This window comes from Lissotriton vulgaris, chromosome 12 (genome assembly GCF_964263255.1).
Source record: "Lissotriton vulgaris chromosome 12, aLisVul1.2, whole genome shotgun sequence".
Classification (NCBI taxonomy): Eukaryota; Metazoa; Chordata; class Amphibia; order Caudata; family Salamandridae; genus Lissotriton; species Lissotriton vulgaris.
In genome coordinates, this window is record NC_141700.1 from 62,146,955 (window position 1) to 62,171,066 (window position 24,112).

General features: G+C 44.8%; 1 protein-coding gene across 2 annotated transcripts in view; it reads left to right on the forward strand.

Annotated features, from left to right (window-relative positions):
* Positions 1–24,112, forward strand: part of PIP5K1C (phosphatidylinositol-4-phosphate 5-kinase type 1 gamma) — a 185,991-nt gene that overhangs the window by 140,555 nt on the left and 21,324 nt on the right. Inside the window, exon 17 of one of the 2 annotated variants that reach the window (XM_086947108.1) lies at positions 21,562–21,645. The exons of the other annotated variant lie outside the window; for it this stretch is intronic. Coding sequence (XP_086803234.1) covers positions 21,562–21,645 — 84 coding nt within the window. The remainder of the gene's footprint in view (positions 1–21,561; positions 21,646–24,112) is intronic. 2 annotated transcript variants of the gene reach the window in all.

Below are 24,112 nucleotides of genomic sequence, written 5' to 3' on the forward strand. Positions count from 1 at the left end.
CATCTTGGTGAAAACTCAATAGGGTTATATTTGAGCATTTTGTACTGTTAGCTGATATTACTCCAGTATTGCAACTTTCATACATTGACATGCTTGAATCATTCCCAGTCGTCAAGAAGGGAGTCCCATTGTACCTTATAGCAGCAATGTAATTTTAAACATAGCATATGAAGCCCTAGGCCTTTCAATTTTGTAACATATCATAGTCTATTTAAAAATAGATGCCAAACTTAGGATTCAGCCAATCAGGCTGCTTTCCCCTTAGGAAGACTTTTATGAGAAGGTCCAGTCCCTCAGATTTTCAACCGCATGTTGTGCTAGGGAGTTTCCACTGAGCTCTGCTCAGTTATACCTATTTTGAAATATTTCAAAGAATTTCCATAACATTTCTGGGACTTTAGAGCATTTAGCTTAGCCACTGAATGCATTTCTACTACATATCCGATTTCATCATGTCAGATAAGGAGAAAGAAAGTATATTCAGGGCTTGCAGTATCTGTGGTAAGAGGAGATTCACTCTGAGGACTTCACCAGGACTGCATCTACTTTCTTTATCCAGAACACACAGCCATAGATTGTAAATTATGTCGTACCTTTCATACAAAGACACTAAAATACAGAGAAGGAAGGCTGGCGATTTGGATCCAGAATCTCAAAACTAGGGAGCAGCCAGTGTCTGATTCTGATAGTGAGGACTCCTCATGGTCCTCAAGAAGATCACATAAAGTGGAGAGCTCACCTCATTCTCATTCCTCTCTGAACAGCCAAAGAAAGCCTAAAAAAGACCACGCATGAGTCTTAAAAGGGGTGCAGTCCTTCCAAATCTCTTCAGGGATCTAAGACTTCTTCCAAATAAAACGAGAAAAAGGGCCCATTAATTTCCTCAGAATATTTGAAGTCATTATCTGAACTGTCTACACCACCTCCTCAGGTTCGTCCTTCTTTTAAAAAACCTTCCTCTGTCAGATCAATGACGAGCATTCCGCCATCTGCAAAAACTGTGAGGATGAAGATGTACACTGCAGCGTCGATGACAACAGAGACAAGCTCTGTTTCCACGCTTTCCACCATTTCGTCCTTGTCGATGACAAAATCCTCATCGACTACCTCTGCAGCTAGACTGTTTACACTGAAAATTACCATGATCTCATCACCAATGGCAGCGACGCCACAACTGCATTTAGACAACTTCCAGGTGCTGCCGGAGGTTAAGCTGGCTTAAAGCTACCTCTTTTACACCGGAGGCACAAAACAAAATACTGGATCTGCCATTCGACAGAGAAGCTCTTTTCTGCACACACGTCGATGAAGCAATACAAGCAATAAAGGCGGACTGACACAGCCAAATCGCCGGGGAATCTTCAGTTCCGAAAATTGTCCTTTCAGGGTGCCAGAAGAAGAGGGCTTCCATCATATAGTGGGGAGGGGGGGGGTGAAAAGTCTGGGTTAATTCCATTCCCGTTTGTTCTTGGTTCGCAAAAAGTGGAATGAGTGGCGACCAATCCTCTACCATAAAGATCTCAACACATATCTTAAAATAACAATCATTCCATATGGTAACATTGAAGGATATTCTCCTATTTCTAAATCCGAGATTATTGGTCAACCCTCGACCTTCAGTTTGCGTATTTTCACATCAATACTTAGCCAGAAAATTCCTAAGATTCATCGTAGCCGTCAGCCATTACCAGCTCAGAGTCCTTTCTTTTGGCCTGAAATCTACCCCCTGAATTTTCACAAAATGTCTGGTGCCGGTAACAACCTTTTTAAGAAAACAAACACCAGGTGTTCCTTTACTTAGACGATTGGCTAGTCAAGGCTCATTCCAGTTGTACAGCGCAGAAATCAACAACTGCCGGCATAACTGCAAGCTATGTCTCACTCTGAATTGGAAAAAATCAGTTCTTTAGCCACCAAGAATAACCTTCTTGAGAGCAAAGCTGGATACTACACTCAACAAAGCATACTCCACACCAGAGAGACCACTAAAACTAATACCATTGGCAAAGTCAATCCAAAGAAAAGAGTCTCTTTCAGTGAGCCTTTACAAATCACTATTAGGGATTATGTTATCCTGCATTCCTCTAATTCTTTTCTACTGATTAAGAAGGTGACTCCTTCAGGAAGAACTAGACATTCAAATGGATACAGGTTATAGGCTCTTTCTAGAACATCATCAAAGTCACCCTGGCCATGAAAAAAGGCACTAGTGACACACAAACCTCTCAGTAGGCCTTTTTTCCTCAACCTACCCCCTCCTTTGGTCATCACCACCGATGCTTCCTTAGAGGGATGGGGAGCATACCTTCAAGACCTGCAACTCAGTGGTAAGTGGCAAAAGCCTCATCGACGTTACCACACCAATCTGGTCAAGCTCAAGGCTGTGCGCCTCGCCTTACAAGCTTCCCTTACGAGAATAAGGGATTCTGCTGTTCTGATCCTAACTGACAATAAAGCCACGATGCACTATATAAACAAACAAGGGGGCATGAAATTGCTTCTTCTCCCGTGCCAAGCACAGGACATCTGGGATTGGTCTATTTGTTATCGAGTGCATCTTTGAGCGGAGCACATCCCAGGAGAGTAAGCTGGCATCCTCCTTAGGGATCATGGGGGAATGCCTCTTCGGTTGCAAGGTCCTAATAGCCATAATGTGGTCTCCTAACAATGAACAAGGGCGAAGTGTTGCACCCGGATCCCAAATCTCTTCACTTATCAGCTTTGCTCCTGAGCACAATGAATTTATTTGCCCACTTGAGCATCTCTCTGGATTGTAGAGACATACTTGACAGAGCGGATTAGCAAGATTCAAGTCCTCACCATTCAGGAACCTTTCCTGCAATTTAAGGATGATAGGGTGATCCTTCGCACAAACCCAAAGTTCATTCCGAAGGTTCCTTCAGACATACAACTCAATGAACCGGTCATGCTAAAGACGTTCTTTCCAGACCCTATAACACCAGCCGAAAAGACTCTTCATTCTTTGGACATTAAGAGATGCCTCAAGTTTTACCTAAACAAAACCAATTTTTTTTGTTATTCTAACCAGTTGTTTGTGGCCTACTGCGCACCACTGAAAGGCCATCCCCTTTCCAAACAGAGCATTGCTAGATGGATATCTAGCTCAATCCACTTCTGTCACGAAGCAGCAGGAAGATCATTACAAACATCGGTGTGTGCAAACTCCACAAAGGCTATGTCTATCTCAATGGCACTGTTAGCTGGTGTGCCACTTCACGATATTTGCAGAGCAGCCACCTGAAAGAGTAGGCACACCTTTACACAAGACTACTGCTTGAACTCTGCATTTCAAGGTGATATCAAGCGGCACTAGGACATCTCTTCCAGTGAAGTTGAGCTATCTCCTTCTTCCCAACATCCTCTTACTGGTTTCGCACATTGTTTTTTATTTTTGTTTTAGATATTTAGATATTTGCACTTCAAGGTGATAGCAACCTTATTGAAGAACTTTGTTCTTACAACCTCAACTGGATTCTGTACTACTCTGGACTGTCTTCAAATACATTCTGTAGAGAATGTCTGCAAAGGAGAAGAAAGGCCTATTTAAAGCCTGTGCCACTTGTTCAAAGAAGAGACGCTACACTGATGACCCTCATACTGACTGCATTTACTGTCTATACCCAGATCACCAGGCCAAAGACTGCAAGGTATGTCGCACTTTCTCAAGTAAGACTGAGAGATCGTGAAGGACACTTTTTGATAATGGCTTCAAAGCGAAAGGCCAGAAAGGAGGTTATTTCCAGTGACCATGATGAGGCTTCCTCCTCAACATCTAGGAGATCTCAAAAGAGAAGAAAATCTCCTCAAACTCATTCCTCAGGAGAACATCCTGAGAAGGCCCTAAAAATGACCACTCATCGGTCTTCTGGGCGCAGTCCTTCAAAATCTCCTATCTGTGGAAAAGGAGAGTAAAGGATATGCTTCTGGAGAAAACCATCGAAAAAGACAAGTTCTGAGCCTTCAAAGTCACCTCCTCAGGTCAAAGAATCCTTCAGAAAGCCGTCTTCTATGCCTTCTGAGGTAAAATCTAAGAAACCTGCATCGTCTACGGGATCGTTGACGAATAAGCAATCATCGGCGACGACTAAGATTGAGGTAATGCTACTATCAAAGACACCATCATTGCCTATTGCAGTGTCCTCTCCATCGACGACGTCATCGTCGACGGTGGTGTCGATGCCGGTTAGTCGGCGGCGTCGACGACGAAGGCAACAGCGACTACTACTATGTCGACGACTGGCTCGTCGTCGACAATGATGACGACGGGGTCTTTGACGGGAACATCGAAGACGGTGACTATGTCGTTGACGACATATAGCTCTCTACGCCTGGTGTCTACAACGGCATCGACGACAGTAGTGTCGACGGCTATCTCATCGACGGGCTCGTCGACGAGGGTAATTCCAGAAAAACTGGAAATTGTCTGCAATAGGAGGATTACACCAGAGATCACCTCCCCAAGCAAGATTACTCCTCTGGTGCCATCACACCTGCTAGAGGAGCATGATTCAGAAGAAGAGGACGACAATGGACCCTTTGGTTACGCCAGTAGTCCCTCACAACTAAATGTAAAATGTCAGGATGATGACTATGAACAGGGATGTGGGGAGTGCAGTACCCTCCGCAACGACACTATCGCCAAGGGTATCAGGAGGAGATGGTTGGCATGCCATTCTCCATGATGATGGATCTGCAGTGTATATTGGCAGACTATTGAAAGAGATTTCCGCCGACACCAGCTTCTCCGGAAATCTCTGTCTCGCATCCACGTTCCATCCTTACTGCTCAAGTTAGAAGCAGGGAGTCGCTACAAGAAGTTACGCCTCCAACTCCTTAAACAGAACACCACCAGGATCCTGTCACCACAGACGATGATGACCAGGAAGAGGGAGAAATAACAGATCCCGACAAGGAATGGGATGATTACCTGATTCCATCATCCGGCATCATCCTCACCAGTACCTGTTGATTCTCCACCGGTGGATATCGGCGGATTTCATAATTGAATGGAAAGAGCTGCAAAGAGGTTCCAGTTTCCAATGGCTACAACACAGACAGAATGCTTCCTATACGATTTTAAGGAGCCATACCACAAGTCTGTTTGGGCTATACCAATTGTTAGCCATGTGTGGGAAGAAAGTTTAAAAGTGATGAAGACACCGGCGACAATTACACCTGTGCTCGCTAGAATAGAAAAGAAATCTAAAGCTCCTTCGGACGCACCAGCGTGTTTACTGGACCATCCTAGGCCGGACTCTGTAATTTCTCAAGCGGTGCAACGGAGAATCCCTCTGCGCCTATATCAGCACCTCCTGACAGAGAGGGGATATGTTTAGATAATGCTGGAAATAGGTTTTCTTCTGTCTGCTCTCCTCGTTAAAGCAGCGAATGCCCTTGTCATTCTGGGCAGATACGACAGACAGATGTGTGTGCGATATGGCACCACACGTGGACCTCATTCCGGAAGACAATAGACAGGAGGCGAAAAAGGTTCTTCAGGAGGGAGAAAAAGCTTCGGCTGAAGTCATTAACTTTGCGATGGATATCGCGACCACTGCCTTCTGGTCGCTTGGAGCTGCGGCGGATCGACAACGTCAAGGTTAGTTAAGGGCAACTGCCTTTAGAACAGAGTTCCAAAATACAATTCTAGATCTCCTATTCTACGGAGAGGATTTGTTTGGGAAACAAGTGGATGAGGCAATTCAAGGTATCAAGAAAGATACAGATACGGCAAAGGCCCTTGGTACACTACAGTACCGTAAAGTGCCCTTTCGAGGTGCTCAAGGAAGAGGCCAATCGTCCTATAGAGGTGGTTACCAACAGGGGAGATACCCCTCTTATTCCTCATCATCAAAACCATACCGTCAACAATATGGGCAAAAACAGGGAGCTATGCTAAGTCTGCTCCTAGAGGACGAGGAGGTCGTCAATGAAAGGACAATGGTAGAAGACAATGACAACCTCCGGGATCCGGCTACATGTATTCCTTCCCCTCCACAAGTTCCCCTGGGTGGAAGAGTTGCTTCCCATCTACATCTTTGGCAGAAGATCACGCCGGACAGGTGGGTCCTCAATATATTACAATTCAGACATGCACTAGAATTCCTTGGACTCCACCTACAGGTCAAGAGATCAAACCTCTATCTCAGATGCGTCAGGAGATTCGGACAATGCTCCGAAAGGTAGCACTAGGACCGGACCTGGTCCCCCAAAGTGGAAAGTGATTTTATTCCTGTTTCTTCTTGGTCCGGAAGAATCCTCTCCAGTGGTGTCTGATTCTAACCTGAGATCTCTGAATACTTATCTCAAGAAGCAGTCTTTCCGGATGGTTACCCTCCAAGACATTCTGCTACTCTTAAACCCAGGGGATCATATGACAACCCTAGACTTGCGAGATGCATATTTTCACTTCCCCATAAATCCTTCCCACAGACGGTATATTTGGTTTGCAGTGGCCGGAGACCAGTACCAGTTCAAAGTGCTACAATTTGGCCTCAAGTCTGCCCTGAGAATTTTCACAAAGTGTCTGGCGCCAGTGGCAGCTTTTCTCAGGAAGCAAAAACACCAGGTATTTCCATAGCTGGACAACTGGTTGGTAAAAGCGCCATCAGAAACTTCAACCCAGGCTTCAACTACGGCATGTATACAGTTGTTTGCCGAACTGGGACTGACTTTGAATCACTTCAGCCTTCAAGGAAGATCACTTTTCTGGTAGCGATTCTGGACACAAGGCATTTCCCTCCACAGAGAGGCAACTGGGTCTCCTGTCTCTTGCCAAGGGGTTCACAAGAAAGTGTCTTTCAGTACGCAAGTACAGGTCGCTGCTAGGGACAATGTCCTTTTGCATACCTCTCATTCCTTTTTGCCGACTAAAAATGTGTCTATTACAGGAAGAGCTGGATCAGCAATGGCATCCGGCAGAGGGATCCTTCAAAGACGAGGTGAAGATCACGCCGGCTATTGTACAAGCAGTGGCATGGTGGACCCAAAAAAGTAACATCTCGGTGGATCTTTCCTTCCTGACTGAACCAGCTTCATTGGTAATTACCACCAATGCATCTCTGGAAGGATGGGGAGCCTTCTTTCAGGACCTGCAGGTCAGCGGTCAGTGGAAATTGTAGGAACAACAGCTTCACATCAACTTGCTGGAGCTCAGAGCGGTAGGCCTGGCACTACTGGCTTTCCTGCCAAGAATTCAGGGAACGTCTGTTCTGGTGAGGACAGACAACACAACCGTGATGCACTGTCTCAACAAGCAGGGAGGTACAAGATCACCTTCCCTGTCGCGGGAAGCACAAAAGAGATGGAAGTGGGCTGTCCAACACGGAGTATCTCTAAAGGCGGAACATCTTCCAGGAGATCAGAACGTCAAAGCGGACACTCTCAGCAGACTGAAATCAACCTGCCATGAGTGGGAGATCAACCAGGACATATTGCAAAGCATCTTCTTCAAATGGGGAGTACCGACAGTGGATCTGTTTGCAACAGCTGAGAACAAAAAATGCCTGATCTTCGCAAGTTGTCGTCACCAACGGGGATCTTGGGGAAATGCGCTTTCGCTGGCATGGTCAGGCATCTTTGCCTACGCCTTTCCTCTGATTCCCCTCCTGCCACGCATTCTCACAAAGATAAAGAAGGAACCGTACAAAGTAATACTGATAGCTCCGTGGAGGCCCAGGCAACACTGGTTCACAGAGTTGCTCCTATTGCTGGAGGATCAGCCAATTCGTCTGCACCCGATACCATCACTCTTGACAATGTCCCGGGGACAAGTACTTCATCAAGACCCGAAATTGCTTCGCCTAGCGGCCTGACTCTTGAATACTGCGAATTTCACAACTTAGATATTTCTGCAGAATGCAGAGATATTCTAGCAAATGCCAGGGCGGAAAGTACAAACCGAACGTATAGGATGAAATGGAAGAGATTCTGTTTGTTGTGCCAAGTACGTAATATCCATCCTCTAATCTAAGCGGCACATCAAATTATTCCATATATTCTGATGTTAGCGAAATCTGGTTTGGGCCATTCTATTAAAGTACATCTGGCGGCGATTTCTCGATATAGAACTTCTTCGGGTCCATCATTGTGGTCTGAAAGGATTATCAAACAGTTCATGAAGGGATTGTTTCGGACTTTTCCTCCCATAAGACCTCCACCACCTCTCTGGCAGTTGAACATTGTTCTGTCTCAATTGATGAAACAGCCCTTTGAACCAATTCACAGGGCGGATCTAAAATTCTTATCCTGGAAAGTGGCTCCTCTAATAGCTCTCACTTCAGCCTGAAGAGTTGGGGAAATACAGGCTCTCATGATACAAGAACCATTTCATTTTTGCAGTGCAAGGAGGACAGGATTGTCCTCTGGACTAATCCCAAATTAATTCCGGAAGTGCCAACAGATTTTTATCTAAATGAACCTCTGATCCGGAAGAGGTTTTTTCCTCAACCGTCAACCGCAGGGAAAAAGCTCTTCACTCATTAGATGTTCAACGCTGCCTGAAGTTTTGCTTGCAAAAGACAAGGCCTTTCCCAGTCTTCCCAACTGTTTGTGGCTTATAGTGCCCCCATGAAGGGTTTTCCTTTGTCAAAGAGGGGAATTGCCTGATGGATTTCAAATGCAATACAATATTATCATCTGGCGGCGGGGAAGCCGTTAAATGCACATGTTCGTGCTCATTCTACAAGAGCAGTGTCCACCTCTACTGCTTTATTTGCGGGAGTACTTATCCAGGATATCTACAGAGCTGCTACCTAGAAGAGTATGCATACCTTCACCAGACATTACTGCCTCGGTGCAGCTGCAGAGAAGGATGCGGCAGTAGGACAAACAGTACTGAGGAACCTTTTCCAGTGACTGTGAGCCCCCTTTACCATCCCTCCTTCCTTTATTGGTGACATATGCACATTTTATTGTTGTGTATTGTTTTATATACAATTTGTGAAGCTTTTTCTATATGCATTCATATATGAAGACTGCTACTATCAAACTACGTATGTTGCCTAGTTCCAGGTCTTGGGTAAAAAAAAATGTGCTATGATTTACTGCTCGCTATTCTGATTCACGCATGTGAATCTATGCAAGCTCCTATAACCGAGTAAAAAAACAAGTTACTTACCTGTAACTGTAGTTCTCCAGTTTTGGAAGCTTTCATAGATTCACATGCGACCCACCCTCCCCTTAGAAGCTCACCTTGGATTTAGCACAAGGTGTCTAAGGCACAAGTACACGAAAATCTGAGAGGCAAAAGGTTCTCTCTGGAGTGTTCTAGAGAGTGAGGGGCTCTGATTGGTTCAGAGACAAGTTTGGTCTTTTTTACTTAACGAAGGTTATGGGTTGCAAAAAGGAATGGGCCTAGGCCTCTTTTCAGTTTGCTATCCAACTAAGCATTGCTTTTTTATATACCGGACGACGAGGAATGATTCAGGCATGTGAATCTAGGAAAGCTTCCAATACTGGAGAAATACAGTTTCAGGTAAGTAACTAACTGGTTTTCTTCTCCAGTATTGGAATCTTTTATAAATTCACATGCAACCCACCCTCCTTCCCTGGGAAGCTCACCATTTCTCTCTTTGAGTGGTTCTCCTACACTTGTGCTTTTGAAAATCTGAAGGACTGGAGCTTCTCACATGACTGTTCTAAAGGACAAACCAGCCTGTTTGGCTGTAACCTAACTTTGGTCTCGCTTTAAAAAAAAAAACAATTAACTACGATATGTTACAAATTTGAAAGGCCTACGGCCTTCATATTCTATGTTTATCATTACATTGCTGTTCTTAGGTACTGGGGGACTCCCATCTCAATTACATGAAATGATTCAAGCATGTAAATCTATGAAAGATTCCATTACTGGAAAACTACAGTTACAGGTAAGTAACTTATTTTCCTCCCTTTCATAAAAGCTCAAACATTTTGTGAGTGAATGTACACAGTAAAACAAGTGTTGAATATATTCACTATTGGGTCTTGGCACAAATATGAATTCTCTTTTTTAGGCGTTAACGATGTACACACAGGATGACTTTGGGGCTCTTTTAAAAAATTTAATTTTCCTCCACTCGACCCTGTTTGGAGGCACACTCTGTATGGGTTATTCATTTTGCGAGAACCAGTTCTGCCTCTTAAACGTTTTGTACCATTAGCCACCAATGATATCCCAACTGATGACCTGGAAAGTACTTTTGGTTGTTTTTACTTCTAGTTTTGGAATCATTGAGCATCAAGTGCCTTTTATAAAACCTAAGTAATTTTTATAATGACGGTGTAGTTTTTAGCTCATGTAGTCATTTCTTCACAAGTTCCCAACACTTTCATGTGAGTCAGGGAATTTTGCTGCTACTCTATAACATGCCACTGATGCGGAGAGAAGTTGATTCATTTGAATCTGAAAGAGACAATTAGTTATAGATTCCTTACCTTGTGAATTACCCCCAGGCATCAGACTGGATCCGGAGAATTTTTCGTCAGCAGTACCCCTGTGCGTCGACAGGTGCCTTCAGTCCCCCACTGGCGCACCATCAAGTCGGTCAGGTGGGTTTTGCAGATAGTCCGAAGGGGTACTCCCTCCTCTTCGAGACTTCTCCTCCATCCATGCCACCTCAGCACCATTGCATGTCGGAGGATCATCTGGCTCTTCTCCAACAGGAAGTTACGGCTCTTGGTCAAGGGAGCCTTCGAGCGAGTTCCTGCCCCAGAAGCAGGTTGTGGTTGCTATTCCCACTATTTTCTGGTGCCCAAGAAGGACAAAGGCCTGCGTCCTTTCTTGGATCTCAGGAACATCCACCACTTCCTCCGGAAGGAGAAGTTCAAAATGTTGACACTAGCTCAGGTCAGTTCAGCTCCTGTCCTTACAGGACGCTTACTTTTACATCCTCGTCCTGCTGGCCCACCGGCGTTACCTTTCAGTATACCGTGCTCCCCTTTGGCCTTACCAGTGCCCCTCGGGTTTTCACGAAAGTGATGGCGGTGATCGCAGCTCATCTGCGAAGATCAGGGGTTCCAGTCTTCCCCTATCTCGACGGCGGGCTCATCCCAGGCAGTCGTCTCCCACCTCCAGACTAAGGCAGACCTCCTGCACTCACTGGGGTTCACTATAAATGTGCCGAAGTCACACCTGATTCCCTCTCAGAAGCTCCTTTTCTTTGGAGCGGTTCTGGACAGGACGCAGTTTTGGGCTATTTCTCCCGAGCAGCGAGTTATTGGGGCTACGATTCTGGTCTTTCAGCCTCTATCATGGGTTTCGGGCAGAATGACCCTGAGGCTGCTGGGGATCATGCATGGCCTCCTGCATCCTGCTGGCGGATCATGCCAGGTGGCATATGCGGGCTCAGCAGTGGGACCTGAAGTTTCAGTGGGCCCAGCATCAGGGGAATCAGTCCGATTACGTTCAGATCTCGGAGGGCACTGCATGACAATTGCAGTGGTGGCTAACTAATCTGGATTGGGACTTTTTTTTGTCGCAAGTGGAGTTGCAGTCTTCTATACGCCTTTCCCCCCTATACCACTTCAGCCCAGAGTGCTTAAGAAGATCAATCGCAGCTAGGCCCAAGTCATTCTTGTGGCTCAAGATTGGGCACGAAGTCTGGTATTCCGAGCTGTTACACATGGCCATCGATCCTCCGATCAGACTGCCTCTTCGGGAGGATCTTCTGTGGCAGCAGCAGGGGCCCGTCTTCCACCCGAACCTGTCCATTCCTCTCCACCCCCTTGCATGGAGACAGACAAGCAGCCGTTCACAGCTTTGGACTTTCCTCACGAAGTCTGTGATATCTTGGCAGCCAGGCGTCCCTCCACTAAGATGGTATACACCTGCAGATGGAACAAATTTGTGGCATGGTGCACAGCAAAGGCTGTGAATCCCCTTTCTGCCCCTCCTTCTGAGGTTCTCTTGTTCCTCCTGTTTTTGGCCCAGCAGGGCTCTGCTCTGGGCACTCTAAAGCGCTACCTCTCAGCAATTTCAGTCTTTCTTAGGCTTCCTGATAAGCCTTCTCTTTTCAAGTTCCCTGTTGTAAATCGCGTACTTAAGGGCATTACTCCTCTTTTTCCACCGATTCTCTTCCTAATGCCTCAGTGGGGCTTGAACTAGGTTCTTACTTACCTTATGTGCACACCCTTTGAGCCGCTTCATAACTATCCTCTCAGACTTCTTAATTTAAAGACTGCCTTTCTGGTTGCCATCACCTCTGCTCGCAGGGTGAGTGAGCTCCAAGCTCTTTCTTCAAAACCTCCTTTTCTGACTGTTCATCCAGACAAGGTCGTCCTAAGAACCAGACCTTCTTTTCTTTCCAAGGTGGTTACTTCTTTCCACATTGGTCAAACCATCACTTTGCCCACCTTTTTTCAGCCTTCGCATCAGTGCTTAATTTGTAAAGTATGAAGTCCAGGTGCTCAAATGTTGGTCAGAGGCCACACCCACTCCCCCAAGCGCCACCCACTTCCTCTATTTGCTCCACTCACATCCTCGACTGGCACTGCTAAAAGCCAGATGTAATACCCCCATGCAATTCTTGAGGGTGTCAAGGCTGGAGTGTGAAACAATATCTTTAATGCCCCCACCCGGCTCACTGCCTAATTTGTGTATTATGTGTGTAATCCCTTGTTCTCGCGGGTGTACAAACAAAACTGTTTTTTTCTGAGTTTGCACTGGTGACCCTCGAACCAGCAGCACATTGACTCAGCAGCTCAGTCTTGAAGGCACCTACATTGAGTCAGAACACAGTTCGAATAGAGCTTCAGATGCACCTACACCTGGGTTTCATGCAGAAAAGGGGTCACCACAGTACAACATTGGAGAAGATTGTTGAGGTACAATCAGATTCTAACATACCATAAAATGTGCAGTTGTAGCGCACACGTTTGCCCTTGAGAAAGCCTCTTGGCGCTACTGGCAGGCATTGGATGTTTATTGATACCCAACTCAATGATACTGATTTCTTTTGATCTTTTTTCAGTTGTCATAGTGAGAAGTGAACTTGTACAGGGGCATTAGAGCGATTTACGCAAGTACCAGATTAATTCCACGAGGTCTATTTCTTTAGGCAGGGAAGGTTAAGTGATTTGTCAAGAATCACAAAATGAGTCAACACCGGGCTCAAACCTAGTTCCCCAGTTCCAATCTAGGCAGCTCAGCCTCTTTGGCCCCCATCTCCTCAAAAAGATGAAATTCTGAGAGGACACAGAAAGAACATGAGTTTCAACACAGGCCCCTGCAATGGATGCGCAAGTCCAGGAGGGGCGACTAGGTCCAGCTATAACTCAACTGACTCTGAGAGAGACGCCATTATCTTCAATATTCTTAGAGCCCTGAAGTATCCAGAAAGGAGACATGCAGCACGCTGTAAAACTCCCAAACAGATAAATAATAAATACCTCGCCCCCAGACTACCCCATCCTAACTGTTCAGCTGCTGATCGCAGTGGTCCAGCCCCCCTCACAGCACGGATTACCTTTGACTTGAGATAACCCAGTTTAACCAGCTGTGCTTCTTCCCCAAACACCCATTTCTGCAGCAGCCTCCAGCTGGGCCATTATAGGGCTGGTGTGCTCTTATCCCGAAACACGTTTACCCCATTTTTTTAAGAATGATTTAAACATTTTGGCATCTTGTTATTCCTGTGTAATTACTTTCCCCTTCTATCAGTTTGCTGCTGAACAAGCCCACCCCAGCGCCGAAAAGCCCTGGCTGGACTTGCTGCTCCAGATACAGGGAGAGCTTCTGGCCCAGCACCTGCAATGCAGGTTCATCACGCCTAACAAAACCACAAAATACAGAAATGATTAAACATAATATTGCAAGGCATGATCTGACACGAGAATGATGCACCTCAGAGATTGTTAGTAGGTTTAGAAGTCTAGATAACTTGTGCCGATTTCGCTTGACTCAGGACGCGTTCCAACATATATAAAAACAATAACAATACATGATGTTTATATTTTAAGATGACAACATAATTGTGTTTAAACTATTACTTGAAAGTAGAAGATGAAGACCGGATTTGAAGCCACCGAGTAGCAACCAGCAAATGACGTCCTCAAATAAAGTGAGGTAAAGCCACAGTTCCAGTAATGCTATGTAGGCACCGTGGCATGCACCCATTTCATGCCTACTTTTGTCAGTCTCATTCCTTTTCATAGCTGCCAAGGTTTAAGATTGCTATGTGTGACATTTTCATAATTTCAGTGTAATTATGAGTGACATTCAACAAATATGAGTGACACTTTCTCATGTGCAAAATGAAGTGCATGTAAAGAGCTAAATATTAGAAATTGCAGCCTTTTGTCAACGGGAAGCAATAAAATATCTGGGAACTGCTCAAAACCCCTGAAATAGAAGGAAAAGATGCTGATACCAACAAGATAACTGGTCAGGACACCAAATATCACATGCAGCAGTCAGAAATGTAATAGCAATTGTGCTAAACGATTGCAAAGGGCTGCAGAGTGCGCAAGGTGAAGCTTGTCTGAAGGATAAAACTGTGGAGGCAGCTGAGGGTAGGGCCTGTGCAATAAAACATGATGTGAGTAGGATGCTCATTATCCAAATATGGACACTTCATTGAGTGGAATGGGAGGCCAAGAACAGCAGAAACTCTCAGTGACCGAAGCAGCTGCTTATAACCTATCATGAGTATGGCAGCAAGGCACGTGATGTCCATGAACAACGAACAAGTGTTCATCCTGTGAATATGCAGTGCTCTACGGTCAGTTACAACACATAAATTAAACATAATCAAAACATGTAAGCCAAGCAGGAAGAAAGAGTCAGTTGCTCATGAGAACATCCATTTAGGGTAGGAGGTGTTCTATTGAACCACTGAAAGAATGCAACACAATCTGCAACATCTCTTACAGGATTCCCTCCAACAAGAAACACAGGCAGAAATTATACATGGCTGCACGTGCAAGTTTTCAAAATGTTTCCTATGCTCCATTGCAAAAAACAAATGTAATGTTTGATATGGACCCATAGCCCCTGAAGGATAAAATTCGGTAAAAGCAGGCATTCCCTTTCAAGCCGTTTTGGATAGAATGCAATTTGCCATGGATACAGTATTAAATGTGCAAAAAAATTTAAAGGTAAAGAAATGATCATTAAGCACGTCTTATACACTCATGCCATTGCACTTGTGTTATTACTGTTAAGTACATGTTGCTGATATCAAGTTAACACACAGCACAGCGGGTGACTAACCTTCCTCCAGCCATTTTACAAGTGCTCGGGTTGGGGTGTCCAATCCCAGTGCTTCAGCTAGCAGCTTTGTTTACACGTCTTGAGCTGCCACTTTTCTTGGGCCTTCGAGAAGGAGGGTCACGGGCAGGTCTCCTCTCCTAAGGAGTGTCTAGCTCTGGCTGGCAGCAGTTTTGATGGTTAGGGAACTCTCCACACATTGTTTTCCGACAGGATTTACCTAAAGTGAAAAACTTCCTGCCTGGTATCAGTCACGCTAGCTAAAGTGTACAGTCAATGAGGCGCAGCGTGAACCACAGTAAGCCGGGCCAGCCGGTCCCACACACTCTCTGCCTGCGGTGGGCTGGACACCCACCGCACCAAGAAAAATAAAGTTTAATGTGATTTAACATTAATCTAACTCAATTTAGCCAGCCAGTTGGCCCATCACCATCATCCAGCACCTCGGAGTCGATTAATTACTGCGTGGCGGTTGCAGTCTGTTGATTAGAGTCCTGCTGCATGACACACAGCTTCAAGTACTTGTACCGTCGTGCTGAACTGCCAGGGCCTGCGTCGTGACTAAAGATTACGATTGCTGTTGTAGTGCAGATGCACAGTCAGGACCAAATCTGGCTCAATCAGCGGCCCGCGCACTACCAACACTGACTGAAGGGCAGGCATTAATTTATCAGCTAACCTAAGCAAGCACTCTTCACCGGGAAAAGTGACAGAATGTAAGTCAATACATTTTGTTTTTTGGGACACGTGCAGTTGTTCCGTCATAAATGGAGCGCACACCGCTAGCCCCTCCTCCGGATCGCCCCACAGGACTCTGGTACTTGCAGTTCTTCAGTGGATCACCCAGGTGGGTGCAAGTCGGTACTTGTAGGACTGATGAATCTCTAGACCCGATACATGTCCCGGGTTTTAGGATATCGCCCGAGACATGTCTCGGGTTCCGGGATGACTTCCCTCATCAGTAGAGAAAGATTGTTTAGGGGTGGAAGAGAAGGCCGCCACACAACAGTCAAAGGCCTCGATGCCAGAACCGGCACGCAGGTGCGTCTTCCAAGAGCCCGTCGGCCCAAAGCTCAAGGGAGCCGTATTGTGTTTCGTCATAAATGGAGCGCACACCACTAGCCCCTCCTCCGGATCACCCCTCGGGACTCTGGTACTTGCAGTTCTTCAGCGGATCACCCAGGTGGGTGCAAGTCGGTACTTGTAGGCCTGATGAATCTCTAGACCCGATACATGTCCCGGGTTTTAGGATATCGCCCGAGACATGTCTCGGGTTTCGGGATGACTTCCCTCATCAGTAGAGAAAGATTGTTTAGGGGTGCAGTCGTTGTAGATATAATTTGGCAAGCAGTGGCATTCAGGTCTAGACCCGGCCCTGAGAAAAAAGTGCCGGTGCTAAGCACCGGAAAGCACCGGCACAAATTAAGCACTGCTTCGGATCCTTCTAAGGAGGGAGAGAGGCTTCCCCATCTGGATCTAAAATGTGCACTTTCGTTTTATTTGGATCGCACCAAGCAATTCCAGGTGGATGACCAGCTCTTTGTTGGCTACTTAGGTGCCAAAAAAGGTCGGGCCATGCACAAACAGACCATCTCTAGATGGGTTGTTTTATGCATAAAAGCTTGCTATTCTTTGGCAAAGAAGGAGCCTCCAGTGGGACTGCTCTCATTCCACCAGGGCGACAGCAGCTACCACTGCTTTGGGACGGGAAGTCCCCCTCAATGACATCTGTCAGGCAGCTACGTGGGCATCTCTGCACACGTTCACAAAACACTACTGCCTGGACAGCTAAGTCTGGAGAGACTACTTGTTTGGCCGTTCTGTTATCCAGGACTGGTGTGAACTTGGTTCGCAGACCCACCTCCGGGGTTGGTATTGCTGGGGTTTCCATTCACAAGATAAGGAATCTATAACTAATTGTCTCTTTAAGATGAACAAGTTACTAACCTACGGTAACAATATATCTGTAAGAGACATAGACTAGTTATAGATTCTTTACCGCCCCACCCATCCTCTCCATTCTGCGAACTGACTTCTAGGGTGAAGGACTTACTTTCAGGGCCCTAGGTTTGTGCACCATTGGTCAGTGTCTTGCATGGCTCTGCGTTTCTGGCATGGAATGTCTTGTAAAAGAACAGATGGCAGCGTGCGAGGGCGGCGTCTAAGTATCTGCCACAATGTCATTCCGACAACCACATCGCTAACGACTAACACGGAGCTGACCGATGCCACCTTTCGACGCTCAGGGGTACTGCTGACTAAAAATTCTCCCGATCCAATCTGACGCCTGGGGGTAATTCACAGGGTAAGGAATCTATAACTAATCTATGTCTCTTACAGATATATCGTTACTGAAGGTAAGTAACTTGTTCTTTTGGTTGCCACTTTATTTTTTTCTGAGTAAAATTAAAAGCATCGTTTTTTCCAATACTGTGGTGCATATAACTGCAGTTCTCGTCAAGCAGAACATCAAAACTTAAGTTATTTGCTGATTTCATGTCAGAATAATAGAAGGTTGTTTGTCTGCCTCTTCCACTACGTGAGGGCCAAGACAACACCCTGCTGATTTTCATCTCTATATCCCCTTGTGTGCTTTCTTCAAGGCAACTTGGTAGCTTGTTACATGCATTCCGTTTTAATTTAAAATTGACAAAGCTCCGGTAAAGACAGTTTACCTAATCTGTAAAAATCTTTTGCTGTTTTTAGAATGTTTCTTTTCAGTCTGCTCTTCTGCATCGATGGACAAGTGAGGAGGAGTGCATGTTGCTTGTAATAAGATACTCTAGTGGCTCTTAAACGGGTAGCCCATAAATTCCACTCCATGCTCTCGTCCACCTTCTTCTGATATTAGGTATGGAAGAAAACATTCCAACGTGGTAGCCAGTGGGTTCTATAATGAGAAGTTTAGTTCACCTGGACCTGGCTCCTAATACTTAAACTCTTGCTGCACACTCTGTTTCATTCCCTTGTTTGGAAGAGTAAGTGAATCTGTGGGCAAGTTAAAACAGACCAAATCTAAACACAGACAAGTGGGCAGTGCTGTTATCAGTTTTTTTGTCTTTATTCTTTCACTTACCTTTGCATTTACACAGGAAAATTGTCCTTAACCTTTGTTTGTATGAATTATTTTACATATTTTACATTTACTTTGTGTTTGAATAGTTTACTTGCACACTTGTAAAAGTTGCAGATTTAGATACACTGACCACAGAATTGAAAGAATGAAGGACAAAATAACTGAGACACTTACTCATCTGTTCAGATTTGAGTTGTTTAAACTTTAATCAATTCTGTTGTGAGTGGTTCCCTTATTTTGAGGTTGTACCTCTGATATTCTGCCTGGCTGATGGGAGTATCGGTGGTGGTGCCAAATATGATCAGTTGGATACTATTTATAATGTTACAGGTTGTTCTACAATCATAAAAGTGGATGATGTGGGTGATCTAACTGGCACATTCCCATGTTTTAGTTCTACACTTTCTTGTGACACTCCACATACATCAATTGCTGAGTTGATGAGTTCTTTCTCTGTGTCGTGCATTAAATTTCATATCTGTGATTGTACATAATAATTCTATCACAGAGCAATCTGTTTGTCCTGCAGTTTGTTGTTTCTCAGATCTCTATCTGTTGTAACAGCAATGCAGAGGACTTGTCAGGGGTATCAACAGAACGTGTTTGGTCAGTTTCTTCTTGTTGTTGTTGTTTGAGATAGGCTTGTGCAAGGTATCAAAGTTTAAATTCTCCATCTATTGGAGCTGCGGTCACCATATCACTCCAGGCCATTACGGACACATTTCTCCATTCTGGACCTTTTCACCAACAAATAATTTTTTTCGGGTTCATTAGTCTCAATTAGTTCAATGGAAGAGAAAAATAACTACAACAACCAGAATGCATTTTATGATCACACAAAGGTTCATGACTGGAAACATTGCCTGTAGTGATTTTAAATGAGGTGGGTGCCTTGATTGGAGAAGTCTTGCCAGTCTCCTCTACCTTCTGCGTCCTAGTTGTTCCCCAGCAGGTGTATGTTGGCACTGGTACATCAATATCCTCCGGTGGCCAAGCTGAACGTTGGTTTGATAGCAGTCCTTGGAAGTGAATTGAAGTCTCACTGCAAGCCACAGTGGTCACAGTTTGTCTGAGATTGGACAGTGGGAATATATACTGGAAAGTTGAGCGGCCAGAAAATGGTGGCTTGTTTTATATGCCATGTCTGTCCCTTCTTTGCAGATCAAACTCTTGTGTTTGTGGGTTACAAAGCAGAGCACAGTTTATCTTCTCCAAGCCAGAATGTGTAATATACTATAAGATTTGTAAAACTGGAAAACTAAGTACAAAGGTGAAGAGCTGCTTGTATTTATCTTGACCTACTGAGGACACTAGTCTCTGGAGTCTAAGGGAGTAGGACGAGGGAGGTGTTTGTATGTGTGTTTGTATGTTGCATATGAGGAGTGCAAACAGTGCATGGGCAGCGTCTTTTGTCTTGTTATCCTTTTCATTCCATTCTTTTACCTATGTTTCCTTTCTTTTCACACGTGCTCTGGTGTGGTTTAGTTCACTGATGGGAGGTACTGGATTTACTCCCCTCGTCTGCGCAGACTCCGAGCCTCCTCATTTTCCACTACCTCTGTAAGTGAACATCCATCCTCCTGAGAGAGACAGGGTGGGGCCAATCCTGAGTCAGCATTCAAAAGATGCAAGGTTATATATTATTGCAGGCCCCTCTCAGGCTCTTGCTGTATGATCTAATTACCTGTAGATCCACTAGTTTCCCTTCCTTGGCTTTGTAAAAGTAGATTTCCCTAGACGAGGCGAATTTCAATGGCATTGAGTATGACTTAATTTGTGCCCACCGCTTAGCAAAAATGCCTTGACGAACCCACACAGCATTCTGGTTTTAACAGCTCAACGACAGTCCGAGAATGGAGATCTTCCAGAAATATTGTTCTCTTTATGCCCCAAGGACAACCCATATTTTTGATATCTTCCATTGAGAAACTGCACTTTCTCATTGGATGACAGGCTGTCATGGATTGTGGATTCATTCCATCATTAAAGATATAGGCGTCCACAAATGGTCACCAATGCGAAGTCTGCATTTTCTGACCCGTCTGAGATGCACTAAGTATCTTCTAGAGTGATTCTTCAAGAGAAAAGAAGGATTCACTTTTCCCAGCATTTGCTCTGTACTTGTAATAACAAATAACCATGTTTACAGGGTTCTTGCTACCAATGATTGTGCTGTTTCATGGTAGTGTAAACAAAACGTTTTTCACTATTACAGTCCTCTGGCACTACCATAGTAATCCAAATTGGTGTATTTTGTATTACTTTTGGAGTCGTCGTTCTGCCCCAGCGCCTTCATGCCATTCATACAGCCATTACACCTGAAAAAGATTTCTGGATGCTATGTAAGTTGTCCTGTAGTCTGCCTGAAATGTGTCCTATAGTTCTGTTAGTGGAACTCATAATGGGCATTGAGGTCCTGATGCTATTAGTTACTCTGGTGTGACATTTTGCAGCATTTTTCTTTTTTTATCTTTCATTTTAGCTCATAGATGATAACCACTATTTGTGGTTTTCCAAGTAGGTTGCGTTGAAACACTAACTGCTTGAGGTGCAATTTAGTTATAGATCACTAGAGTCCATTCTACATTTTCCTCACGCATACATTTTAAAAAACTGATAGTCTACAGCTTCTCCTCATCCCTTACAGATGGGGTTTTTTAACAGACACAATCTGTTGACAGTCTTTTGGAATTTCTATGAGGATACCTTTAAAAGCCTTAACTATCTATTACCATTCTCAACTTTTTTTTATCCCTGTGGTATCATTCAGGTCATATGTGGGTGTTGCTACAAGTGGTGTGGGTCAGCTCATTTCATTGTCTTTCCATCGTCTCCCTGAATCTGTTATCCATTCCATGTTCTGCCTATATACTTTCATCCCGGCAATAGTGAGTAATCTCCATTTCCCCTAAATCAAGTGTGTAAAGAACTAGAATGACTAAATGGTGCATAGATTTTGTCTCACACACAACAGAAATCTGTTCAGAGCATGCTTGCTTGTGCACTTCCCTTTAGCAAGCCACAGATATTTGTGTCTCTCACCAGATCCACTCTGGTTCTATTTAGTTTAATTTCTCTGCAATCTTCCTAAACAGTACAGCACCAATCCTTTTCTTTAGGTGTTCTATTGTTTCCTCTGCTTGAAGTTTCCTACTCCTTTTTTCTTTCCCTTTTCTTTTTCTTCTATTTTTTTTTCTTCTTTGCCTCGCTTACTGCTGTGCTGCCACCGCTACTGCCGCTCTTCCTGAACTGCGTGCGGCCCTTACATCTTGAACAGCCCCCTGATGACCGGAGCTGGGTGTACTCTCCCCTTCACTATACTGCTCCGGTTCCCTCTGCCTCGGATGAGGAAAGCGACACAGTAAGTGAATCCTAACATTTTAATCTCCCCCCACTCCCTTCTGGCAGCCCGGTCCACAATGCATGAGTTGTAATTGCAGTGTTATCCTTTAGCTTGCAGACCACTAAATATTTCCTCGTCCAGCATTAATCCTTTCTTTCTTTCCTCCTCTTTATAATCCAGTGATTATTATTTGTTGAGTACCTGGATACTTTTAACTCCTGTACATTGCTGGGAGAAACAAAAGCTACTGAGAAAGATTGATGCCATTTCTTTTACGAGAGGGTCATTAAACTGGCAGTTGTTTACCCCATGTTCTGATGATGTGTACAGTTCAAACTTGAGTTTTTTGTGGTGGTACAGAGTTAACAGTAGGATGCTGTTAGCGTTGGATCAAGTCTCTGTATGATGTTCTCGTGAGAGACATACACACCCCCATGCCCACGTTCTTTCTCCCTCAGGAGCCATATAATGGGCAGAATTAAGTGGAAAAACTTGGGAACCTGTGCCCACTCTCTTCCACCTAACACACTTGTAAGGCAGTCCGTTTCAAAACACTTGTATTGCGACAAACACACCATCTGAATGATTACATTCAAAGATGCTGACAAATACAATATCGCTAGTTCCGCTCAGCTAGAAGTAAAGTCAATCACAATAACCTCACTGTTATTTAGACCCAGTGGAAAGCAGTACTTAGTTTTAAAAAGTATAACCTTGTTTGCCAGCCCTGTTCCAAATGAATGGAAGACGGGAGATTCCCTGTTGGTTGCCTAGTACATAACTTGCTTCTGGGTTTCTTAAAGGTAACAAGTGGGGTACAGTTCTTTCAAATATAGAGATTGAGGATCAAGGATAGCAGAACCACATGATAATGACAGATGCTTTGGGGCACTGTGATCCAAATCCAGGTAATGTGAGTACTTCTCTCAAGAATGAACAGTGAAACAGACTTGAGGTCTTTCATATAGGAGTCGAATAAGACTACAGCGCAGGCATTAAAATACATCACTAGTCTCCCAGAGCTCTGATGTGAATATTATTAAAAAACAAACTGCAGACACATTCCTGGACAGGGAGAATTTCCACAACAGTAACTGCATCTAGCTGTCAATATCTTAAAGGGTAATGCTGCACTACTGCTGTTAATGACTGTAAGCATCGACACAGGGTGGTGGTAGCTGTAAAGACCCCTATGGTAAACGCCTGGCAGTGACAATGTGGAGCCATATATAGGCATCACCCCTACTGGCTGATGTTATTTCTTTTTTCCCCAACACTTTTGATGTGAATCCTCCGCTCCACCCTCAAACTTTGTCTGTATTCATGGAGTTTGAAAAATCGTCTAACTGAATAGGGAAAGTGTCACCTCTGAAGATTGTTCTATGCCGCACCTGCAGAAATGGATGTCATCACGAATATGCACAACATAACTGGCTTTTTGATGCAATGCAATGCTATGCTATGTGTCTGTGGAGCAAAGGTGTACCTCGCCTTATACAAGAAGCAAGGTTGTTGACTATTGAAGTCCTGATTCAGGTTCTGGCTCTGGTCGCTATCCTTCGGTAGGTCCAAGACAAAGTCAAAAGACCAGTCTCTGCGAAGCAGCCAAAAGTTTGGTGAGACTCCACTCTTTCCTGCTGCTCCTGGGAAGGATTGGCGTCCTAAAGATACAACTGCACCGTCACCATCTGATTCCAATCCCATTACACAGTGGAGGCCAATGCGCTCTGAATTTTGCAGGGCAGTATCGACTCTTCAGCAGGTTGGGATCTGAAAGGAGGTGATGATGCACCTTTTGTGGATGATGGAGTCCCCCCGGTAAGAAGGGGACTCAACCGGACTTAGCCTGGCAAGTGCCTCCCTGGTGCCAACTTTCATTACACCCTTGACTTATCCCATACTGGCGCCCAATCTCGCCTCATCCCATAATGGCGCCTAATCTCTCCTCCACATCTTTGGCCGAGGCCAGACTAGTTTGAGCCAGTTTGGCGCCCGACTCCACTCCAGAAGTTCTGGTTCTGATTTTGATGCCGGTATCTGATAGAAACTATTAGTTGTAGAATTCCTTACCTAAGAATTTTCCCCAGGCGTCTGTCTGGATCCAGAGATTTTTCAACAGTAGAACCCTTGCATCGGTAGGTGGCATTGATCCGCTCTGCATCAGTTGTTTGCGTCGTGGGCGCCGGGATGACTTCGCAGGACCTCTATAAACACTGCCCATGCGCGATGTCCGTTATTTCTTTTTCCTAAGCACAGATCTCTAGAGAGCTACCACTTGGTTATTTTTTGGATAGCCCTTTTTCAACTTTTGTCGACTTCTTCTTTTTTGAGTCTTGGTCTCCTGGTGCGTTGAGGATGTCCCAGCGTAGGACTGGCTTCAAGCCCTGCGGCTCCTGTCATTGGACAATATGCGTAATGAATCTGCATGTCATGTGCCTCTAATGCCTGGAGCGCGACCACAAGCCAAAGTCATGCTCCGAGTGGC